At 52.0% G+C, this 10,503-nt stretch overlaps 2 protein-coding genes across 2 annotated transcripts; both read right to left on the bottom strand.

The window, feature by feature from the left end:
- Positions 1 to 46: 46 nt before the first annotated feature.
- Positions 47 to 2,622, bottom strand: V8C40DRAFT_256154 (uncharacterized protein). Its single transcript, XM_083218210.1, has one exon. It carries the CDS (start codon positions 1,959 to 1,961, stop codon positions 789 to 791), a length of 1,173 nt encoding a protein of 390 aa, XP_083068741.1. The 5' UTR covers positions 1,962 to 2,622; the 3' UTR covers positions 47 to 788.
- Positions 2,623 to 8,079: 5,457 nt separating this feature from the next.
- Positions 8,080 to 8,702, bottom strand: V8C40DRAFT_114614 (uncharacterized protein; the record flags this gene model as incomplete). Its single annotated transcript, XM_083210842.1, has 1 exon — positions 8,080 to 8,702. A coding segment is annotated over exon 1 (365 nt), but the record flags the coding sequence as incomplete, so codon positions are not given.
- Between the last annotated feature and the right edge of the window lie 1,801 nt (positions 8,703 to 10,503).

Here is a 10,503-nt window from a genome sequence, read left to right as displayed (position 1 = left end):
TCGAACATGGTTTACCATCAGATATTAAAGTTCAAGGCACTAGCAATTGATTTAACAGCTTTGAATTAAATATACTATGTATTCCAATTAACCGCAGTGGGAATATCCAAAATACCATGTACCCAAAAAGAGAAGAAAAACACAGCCAAGGTGATATTTGCGTAGGTACGTTGGTAGATATAGTATCTTAGTGGTAGATACCTAGAAGTGACGGTTATGGAATCAACACCCAAAGGAATCCCCAATATCCAAGACTCGTGTACAAGAAAGAAAACAGAGAGAAGAAAGGAAATGAAGAGTCATGAAGAGAGAGGAACAGGCTCAGAATCCAGCACTGCATTGCCCTTCCACCTCGAGGTATCGACAAGATGCAATTTTTTCTCAACTTCCTAGAGTCCCGGTATAGTCTGATCCGAAATGTTTTGCTCCGAAAGCTGAAGTAATAAAAAAAAAAAAATTTCCAAATGAAGGAGGTATTGATGAGAAAAGAGAAAAAGCTGGTAAAAAAAAAAAAGAATCAATGATGATAGTAAAACAGAAACGCCCATATGCCCCCTTTCGCGGCTATATGCGGGACTCCCTTATAGCTTTGGCTTCAATAAAAACCCTTTGAGTCAAATGCTTAGATATAAACCCCCCCTTTCCTGAACTCCAATGCATACCAGGATCGTTAAAACAAAAGTAGTGTGTTTTTTTCATTCCGTCATTGGTAAGGAAATGTGTGACATTTCCAGATCCCATGCCGAACCACATCGGCTATGCAAAAACAAGAACCTCCCTCTTTCTCCTTAGTTGACCACAGCACGCATGCGCATCTGCCTTGAAGAGTTGTAGCGTATCCTTGCCAGCATGGCTTCGGCATCGAAATCGTCTTGGCCGGCATTGGGATCCGCCTCGATTCGATCGGCCACGTGCATGACAGGGACTCTCGGCGCAGCAGAGTCTGCTACCTCGAGCTTCCGTGAGTGGACGTCGTCGACCTCCTTGTGGTGTGGTACCAATGTCCGGCTGACGGTGATTGACTTCATCGTACGAGGCTTGGCATCAGCGGCTTCCTTGAGCATCTCGGGTTCTTCACGTTCGACACGCTCCATTTCCTCCTTGGCCATCACGAGAACCTCACCTATACGCTTCTGAATCTTTTGAACCTCTTCGCTGCACTTGGCATCCCTCAGAAACTGGTGGGCACCATGCTCGCAGGTGCTCTGGACGAACTCGAGTGCCTTATCCAGCTCGTCATATACATCAGGTGTCTGGTTGGCCAGGCCAGGGTGGCCCAGGCGCATGGCAGCAGGTCCATACCGCCGACTGCTGATATATCGTAGTGAAGGAAGAGCCTCGGCGGCCTTGTCATCACCAGTGCTATCATCGTCTGGTACTTCCATCTCAGCCAGCTTCTTGATCTGAGCCACCTTGGCTGCCATCTTGGCTTTCCGCATCAGATTCCTACTGGACGAGATGAACCTGACGAGGTCATCAAAGAAACCCTGCACGTAGCTGTCGTAGTAGACGATGATCATGTTCCTCGTGCGGTATGTCTGGCGAGGCCCATCTGCAGAGCAAATGGATGTCATCCTGTTCTTCTTGACTACTCGGTTGCTGGGGATCCCGTTGGTGTCTGTAGCAGACTTGGGAAATGCCGGGCGCTTCTCGGCAGCCGGGCTCGGCGGTGATGACCGGCGCTGTCTGTTGCTGTGGAAGGGTGTTGCGGCAATCTCTGGCTGCTGGGCGGGTACATCTTCGGGGAAGGAAATGTGCATGGCGCCATCATCCTTGGGCTTAAGAGACTCTTGTGAGCCCTTATTCCTCAATGATCTGGTCTCGGGTTCCTTGTTGGGGTTTGCCTCGGCCAGAGCCGCTAGCTCCAGCTGGCGCTTGTCGACCTGGCTACTCAGCTCATCGAGCCTGGTCTGCCAGTCGGGTATGTTATTTATCAGGTTTTTGAGAGCCTCGATAGCCATATCGCGGAAGTTGGATTCCCGCGACGAGACTCTTGACGGAGCAATCGTGGCGGCGTTAGGTGATGATACACCTAACAATGAACCTATGGAGTCTGTTTTGGGCCTGTTTCAACTATGTTACAAGGCGCCGATAGACGTAGCCTCTCGTCCCGGGAGAAGGGCTTTCGTCGAGTGTCTGTCGGGTAGAGTTCGCAGCACTAATAGACGGTCGTCGTGAGGAAGCTCCGCTTTGGTCTTGGTGTAATGAGAGAGAAAAGAGCTCAGGAGGGCGAGCTAGTTGTCGAATATTCCGCTCGTGTCAAAAGAAGATGGTGAAGAGTTCCGCTGAGCTTGTGAAGACCGGAGGCGTAGTAGAGGATGTTGTACGAGTATGTCTGTATATCTGGTGTCGATGCTGGTTGGGGATTTTTTTTTTCTTTCGACAATGGGCGCAAACGGCGATGTTCTTCTGCTACTGAAGGTGAGGGGGGGAGATGCAAGATCCGGTTAGGCGAGATGCAGTTCGGTCGAACGACTGAAGGATTAGAAAAAAAGGAAGAAGAAGCAGGAGGATCGCTTGTTGATCCGGGGAGTAAATAGCAGGCAGAGCTGTTAAAAGCGAGGACGCAAACAGAGAGTGAGAAGAAGAGGCGCGTGGTAGAGATAGGGTGGTGTAATATTAATAACGGCTGGCCATGAATTGAGACGGACGGGGCCCTTGTAGAGGTAGCGAGGATAGCGGTACAGGTGCTACAAGGTACGAGTACAGCGCTGGCTGCAAGGTTTGGCGGAGTGTGCGCTGCTGTGTTGGGCGTGGCAGCAACGCGTGCGAAGTACCAGTTACTGGCACCGTGCGGCAGCTGCATGGAGGGCGTGTGAGAGGGTCGAGGGGGGGAGGCGTCGATTTAGGAGGCAAGGGTCGAACGGCTGCGACTGCGAAGGTGCTGTTGAGCGCTGCCAGCAGGTGCAGCAGGTACACAGAACATGGGACTGAGGCCGCGCACGGGCCGCCGCGTCGCACAGTGAGATGCGCACAGTGCGCGAATCCTGAGTCGCCTGTCACTCGTCGCGGCCACTACACGAATCGACCGGCTGCCCCGCGGCTACAGCGGCCACCCGCCCGCTCCACTGAGGTCGATGCCGCTTGTACCTCTGGGGCCGATGTGAGCTGCAGCACACTGTGGATTGGCCTGCATGCATCGCAGCAAGCAGAGCGACCTGCGTACTCTGTACTTGTGAGCGTGTTTGACGCAGTGTCAACTTTGCATCAACTTGGCAGCAACGGGGGGGTACGGCCACCGCATGCCGCATCTGCCGCCCTCGTCCAATGGCGCGCAGGCACTACCCCGATCAGGCATTTGTACCATGGCCCAGCTGCCCTGTGCGCTCATACAAGGGATGTACAGCCTCGGGGGTGCGAGCTGGCAAGCAGCTGCTCGTACTGGGCTTGTACTCCGACAGACATCGGTACCTGGACCGGCTCAGCCGACCGCCTGATCGCTGCGGGACTCGTTGTCGTTTTGTCGCAGTGCAATTCCACAGCTGTTGGAGCATGGAGGACTCGCGCGTTGGCGTTGGCATCTCAGTCGGCTCATTCTCCTCGTTCTGTGTCAGTTCTGGGGCGGGCCAATATGTGCTAATCCACGTTATTGTGGGCAAAAGGGTCTGGTTAATTCTGCTCTGCTATGTACTGTACTCGTGCTGTAATTTCAAGTGGGGAGAGGCGGCCCCTCTAAACCCCGAAGGACAGAAGCAGGGCTTAGTGGCACAGCAATCGAAAGTAAATGCAGGGCCGTGGGAAGATGGCGTCTCTAACACGGTGCAGTTGACCGACGCTGCAAATACAGCACAGCGGCCAACTCGATTCACGCTCCAGTTGCCGGATGTCGGACGGCAACAAGACGACACGACGACAACTTGATCAAGCAGTTGACGCCTCAGGAGTACACGAGAACATACTCGTACATGACATGGAAGGCAAATGAAACAGCGGCAATAGCTTTGCAAACCCCGACCACGAGTACAAGTAAGCATTTGGCCCGTCAAAGCTGTCGATCGGCAAGGTCGTGCTTCCGCGAGCCGCGCCATGTCGGCTCTCCGCGCCGCCGTTTTTTAGCATCACGGCCAGTCGAGACGGGGGCTTATATGCCAACTGCTAGGCGCGAATCTACCGAAAGGCCGATTCAATTCAGGCAAGCGACTCGAAAAGGTTCCAGTATTCCAGACTCGAACGGCGCCTTACAAGGCTGTAGAGTTTGCACGGCTCTCGAGCTGGTGCAAACTGTATCTGCACCATCCACAAGCCTGATGCTCAACTCAATCTCAAGCCTCTCGCCTTGTTTTCCTCTTTTCAACCACTGCAATGCTGAGGTTCTGGCTTGCAAGGATGATCGAACATGCCATACTGTACTGTATAGTCCGGTGCATGCTGTACTGTAAGCAAGCCTCTCCTTCTGCCACATTGCTACCACGGAAGAGTGTAACCTCTCTTTGCATTTTACATGGAAGCTGCAGTTGGTGTGTGCTCCGTAGCTGGCACCACGTCGCAGTTCGTTCGTTCGTCAGATGCCATGGCCATGCCATAGCCGGCCTGTGCTGAAAACTGAAAACTCGGCCGGCTGCAAGCTTTCGGCAACTTGTGCAGGCCCAGATCTCTGTAACACGGGCTCGTTCACGGAGAGAGACAGGCATCAGCGTGTGCGAGGATACGGAACTCGTGCTCGATGATGCCCTATTCCACCCGCAAACACCTACTGTGACGTGAAATGTGGCTCACCTACTAGCGGGTCAAGGCCCGGTCGTCCAGAAGCTCATGTGGAAGCAGGTCGCAATCAGTCAGTCAATCTGGGAGCGGCCGTGGTGGGTTCCTCATGCAGTTGGGCGTCAGGTTGAGCTCGTCCGTCAGTGCAGGCCCTTGGCGGGAATAGCACTCGACCCTGCTAAACGCCTAACAAGCGGATGACATACTTTGAACGTCTCACGTCTTCTCGGCCGCAGCGGTTGACAGGGCCATGGTCCACAGAGCGGCTCACCACAGGCACCTCGTGCGTTAACCGCACAGGAGAGCAACATGATCTCAACACGGACGCCAAACAGAGGGAGATGGTCGCCGACTATGGCGGCACGGTGCAAGATATCACGGATCAGATCCGATGCTCCACGACTGCGCCGCACGTAAAGCTGGGGATATTGTGCTCCCCTTTTTTTTCGACCTTGTTATTTGCCATTTTACCAAGGGAAGAAAAAGTAAGGGCTTGCGTTTTCGGATCTGTTTACTCATGGCCAAGTGCCGATCTCGAGATCCGAAGCGGAAGGGGTACGATGCTACGTAGGCTATGCTGCGTTTGTCAATTTGATTTCAATGGACAGGCCAAACCCACCTGTTATTTAATCAAAATGGCTCTTTTGTAACTGTAATTGCAGCCCTCTCTGTCTCTACCCCGGGTTTTCTTTTCTGTTTCATTTTCAAGCACACTTGGACGCAGCATCTGATCATATGTTGGAAAAGGCCATCTGCCATCATGCATCCCACTCGGCAGTCCAGGGCACAAGCGCGCGGGACAGTCGCCTGTGGGATAGTGACATGCGGAACAGAGCAACGGTGCTGTTTCTGATGGCAGGGGGGAGCTACCACACACTGTCTGAATCAATTCAAACGCTCCAGCGTGTTTGACTGCATTCTCAAACCTCATGCTTGAAGGCAACACAAGATGCAACTTTGACGAGTATCGAGATGTCGGGGACGTTGTAAGAGTCTCTCGGAGAGACAGTGGTGACGGCATCCAATCGCCGTCCCCGGTAGATCGGCGACCACTGATTGGCAATGAGACACAATGCGCCAAGAGGCTGTCTGAATGTCTTGTATCCTTCTTTCAGAGGGAGACACAGAGAGAGAAAAGAGCTTTGACCAGTGGGTGTGGCACTCCCACCGGCGACCGTGTCTCTGGACTTCGCCGAACAGCATTCGTTGCTACCTGCTTTTACTGCCCGCGAGACATGTATAGTACCTGAGTGTATCAGTGTCTATTCGGTGCTATTTTTTGGTTATTTCGTTGCAAAACTTGTTGGAGGTCTCTTTCGCCCTTGGCCGATCGTTTCTAGGATCGGAGCTAATCAAACAGAGCTCAACACGGAGGCACTGTGGCGTCAATGCCAGAAATTCGCTAGGCGACAAGCGAATCGCCCAGACTCGATGAAGATGCTCAGCACTCTTTTGCTCCGTTGCCTGTAATACGGAGACCTCGTCCGGAGAATGAGTTCCCAGCGTGAAGCACACCTAGGACGGGGCATGTCGACCAAACTGGCAGCGGCCGGGGCATGGTTGAACAGTCGACACTTTTGGTTCGCAGCGATATCCGGATGAAACCCCACTGGGGGGGCAGAGCTCAACGAAACCTTGGTGTTAGCGGCACACACTGTGCCCAGGGCGCCACGAAGAAGGGGGGAGGGGACCAGTTTAGAAGATCTGACCCGTGGATATAAGCTGTGGTTGCTGATGAGCGAGACCCGGGATGCGATTCCGGGGCGGATGCTCAGTCCGTTCAAGAGGCGCCTCGGGCCGCGGAAACCAACAAAACGAGAGACAGCCTGCTCAGTCGAGAAGCTGACGGCGGCTTGGGGAGCACGTTTGAGCAGGGCTGGGTTGCTTCTAATTCGAACATTAGCTCGGGCGGGAAGCAGAGCCGAACAGACAGGAACCCCATTTCACCCCGACTTTCATATACCAGTAGTTAGTATTTACCCCAACTCTGTCAAGCGTGTTATTTTACCCCAATAGCAAGCTATTTGAGATTGGCCGACGCTCGCAGACTTGCGCATACAGTAGTGGCCGCGTGCCGACTCCGCCACGCAAAAGGGTCGTTTTTTTTTTCGTTTGTCGTTTTTTTGTCTCCTCCTCGGTCCTCTTACTGGCTCCAACTCCGCCATCCAACGACAGTGCAGAAAGACGGTCTGCGCAGCTTGCTGTTGGGCAGGCTGGAGCGAGTGCAGGTGATTTTGGAGCAATCACCGTCGGCAGCAGCCCTGCCGCCAATCAGCTGCACTCGCAGGCATATTACATGACATGTACTGGATCAGGCGAGTCAGGCGTCGGAGTACCGCATCGGGAGCTGCAGCTTAGGCCTGGCTGAGAGCGGGTAAAAACCCGCCGTCGAATCCTTGCAGGTTGATTTTCGCAGTGGAGGTTGTTATTTGTGTCTCTCATCAGTGAGCTGTGTGTACTGTGAGCTGTTGGGTTACATAATCCAAGGGTTTGCCGAACTCGCCATGATTTACCGCATGCGGAATAACATACAAGCTCTTCTCCATGCTTCTGATCGATGGGAGATGATATTGGATCCACGGCCGTGCTACTGCGTATTAGGTTAGTCGGGATCTACGGGCGTAAAGTTGTACATTTTCGACTTAAACCCCCCTCTATTTAAAAACACACAACACGCGCATCGTCTTTCGGGCCGCAAGGTAGCGCTGAGGGAAAGGGGACCGGGGTACGGACTAACAACGGGATAACAGACAAAAAAAGAGAGACGACTTTAATCCGACCAAGATGGATGTCCCTTGGAGGGGGATGAGTGAGCCTGTGATACGAGTTACAGGGTGAAAGGAAGAAGAGGGAGTGCATCATGCAAAAGAGCTGCAGTCCTGCAGACCTGCATACAAGGTTGAAACTCAAATGTACGTTGCGGTCAAGGCAGAGCAAGCCGATGGGGTGAAGTCTTAGTTTCTGACCGTTGCAACGCCATTGCATGGTCCCTCGAATCGCAAAAGTGACAAAGAAAAGAAATACGTACAAGTTGTATGTAAGAAGAAGAAACAGAAGAAAAAAGCAGGTGCTGCAGGGATTCTCCTCGATCCGATTTCAACAAGGCAATTGGATGCGAGGGCAAGGGGATGGGATGGGGGCCTTGCGCTGATGGCGTGTTTTTGCCTTAAAGTTGGGCTTGAATCTATGCCACCTCCATGTCCTTGCATGGCTACACGTTATGCTCTCGGCTCTCGTCACGGCCGGACCAGCCCGTTTTGTGCACTTTATTTCCGTTTGAGACTTGAAACGGCGGGGTCTAGTTGTAGAAGCCTAGGTTTGCTTTTAAAATAGTTGTCTTAGTAGTTGCTGGGTAGGCTTGCTGATGGCGGTTGAGATGCCATGCCCTGATGCTGGCTGCTATCCCTTCTCAATTTTGACCATCTTGTCCGGTTCCTCGCTACAGGGATTCTTTGTAGCAAGAGGAACAAGGTAAACAGATGGCAAAAAGCCCAATTCTTGATGATTACGATGAATGGGGCCGGTGGCCAACAGGGGAAAGGGGGATCTTCCACAAGATCCATCAGGGCCGGCACTTGAGGATAGAGACGGAGTACTGTACGAACGAAGCAATCAACTCTCCTATCTTCTTGTCTTCGCCCACCCCCTTCCCTCTGTACATCCTGACTCGAAAAGCCGAAACGCTGCCTGCATTGAACGGTGATACTGGTCGTCCGCCTTGTGGACCAGGCAAGGTTCACCATGACAAGAGAGAACGAGATGCCGAGGTGCAGCGAGCGATGGCCGCCTCCACCGCAAAGGAGGGTTGTCTGTCGGCATTAGCATGAGCCACTGCGTTTGAGGGCGATTCGAATGACAATGCAGCAGGCCGGAACACGCTGCCGAAGCCTTCTTGGTTGTACGGACATGCACTCCGTAGTGTAGCACTTTGTAGTAGTAATACCACATACAACTACTCATATACCTGGACAGGCACTCGGCTGTTGGAGGCTTCTTTGCCCTAATAGGCAACTTGTAGTAAGAGAAAAGGGCCTGTATTACGACGTACGGCGTGCTATGTTTAGGTATTACCTCGTCCGCTTGTGTAATCCGCAGTCATGGAGAACACGTGCGAAGCCATTATGAAGGATCCATGGAATGGAGCAATCGGCTGAACAATTACTCGCAACTGACGAGGCGTAATCGGATGCTCCGTGGCCGTTGTGGAATGGTCCCCGCAAGCCATACATTACATTCAAAAACTCAACTGGCCGGCAATGTCCGCTCAGCCAAACAGCTTCACGCAGCTATTAACGCCGGTCCTCCATCGTCTGCTATCGCCGGCGCTCGCTGTTGGGGATCAACAGGGAGTGGAGGAGAACAAGGCGAGGCGAGGAGAAAAAAGACACATCATCATAGATGCAGCAGTCAAAAGTTTGTTTGTCGGGGGTCCCTTGATTTGATTTGCTTGCACATGTAAAATAATATGTTGAATATGTGGGATTGTGGATGAGACGTTGTGGATGATGGGACAAGCTGCATCCCGGCACTTGAAAGGCGAAACAGTCAGGCAGAGCGATTGAAGCGCTAGGGAAATCGTGCCGAGCGTTTCGCTTAAAGAAAGAGTGCCTTAATCTCGAGACTAAAAAAGGACGTTAATGTACGGCTATTGCTACGTGTACGGAGAAGGTCAGTTGTGGCAATTCCATAGTAATCCAGCCATCCATAACGGAATCTGACATTTGGAAAAGAATAAAAAATAAAAAGCATCAAATATCAATGTCATATATTGTTGTCTTGCAGCAGCATACGAGCACAGTACAGTACAGTACAGTACAGTACAGTCCCATTTGCAGTCCAACAGCCCTGCGAGCGTATCTGTTACCGCTTTAGGTCAAATTGCTGTTATGTCCAGGTCCCTTTTTTTTTCCTTTCCATTTCGCCACCCATGCTCATCCCCTCCAAGCCCAATGCGGCGGCAGAATGGCAGAATGGAGCGCCTAAGAGGAAAAGCAGAAGTAACTTGTAACATGTCATCTGCTGGACACGAGCCATTCAATGGATGTTCCGCTGCCAAGTGCTGCACCAGATCACAACAGGCGTTGATTTTCTCTCCCGCTTTTTGAGACTACGGAGGATTAATGTGGGCTCTGGCGGGCGATCATGATGGATCAAAATGCTAGCTAGCCAGAAGAGCTAGAGCTAGACTACAATGGTGGCTGTTGGTAGTTAGAGTTTGGATTCTTTCCTATTCGACTACGAGTGCATCATCTACAGTCTTCGGTTGAGCATGAGGATGGATGCATTACAGTCCTTCGCTTCGAGGAGGATTAATTACCATTGGTGCATATCGCCGCGTGTTCCTTCACCAGTCGCATCTACAGCCTCATCGTCATCACCATCACCATCATCATCATCACGGCCACATCCACAACCGGCCCAACCCACCATCCATCAGCACAGTTTCATGCCAGCAACGCAGCAACCTATGGAAAGGAAATAAAAAATCCGCACCCCGTCGCTCCGACGTCTCCCCCCACAACACCATCCAGACTGTAACTTCATCCAAAATATAGTAAGTAAAAAGAATCACAGAGCATAAACAAAGGATTCGCACCACGTGCCAACAAAATCCTCCTCGTACCACAAAACCAGCAAAAAATACCCACCTCAGCCCTCGAAATTTGCATCTTCTCCAGGCCAGGTATCAAAGTACCTACCTACCGTAACGGTACGACATGATGTATTATTATACGGCAATATAAAACCAGATGGGGACGCAATCAAGACTGTCCGATGAAAATGCAACCCACCCTTCTTGCA

Source organism: Trichoderma camerunense (assembly GCF_050948025.1).
Source record: "Trichoderma camerunense strain CBS 138272 chromosome Unknown V8C40scaffold_21, whole genome shotgun sequence".
Taxonomy (NCBI): Eukaryota; Fungi; Ascomycota; class Sordariomycetes; order Hypocreales; family Hypocreaceae; genus Trichoderma; species Trichoderma camerunense.
This window is presented reverse-complemented; position numbering and strand designations above follow the sequence as displayed.

What these genes read in the sequence shown, in the direction of transcription:
- V8C40DRAFT_256154 (XM_083218210.1), bottom strand. Translation starts at nt 1,961, where the DNA reads ATGGCTATCGAGGCTCTCAAAAACCTGATAAATAACATACCCGACTGG.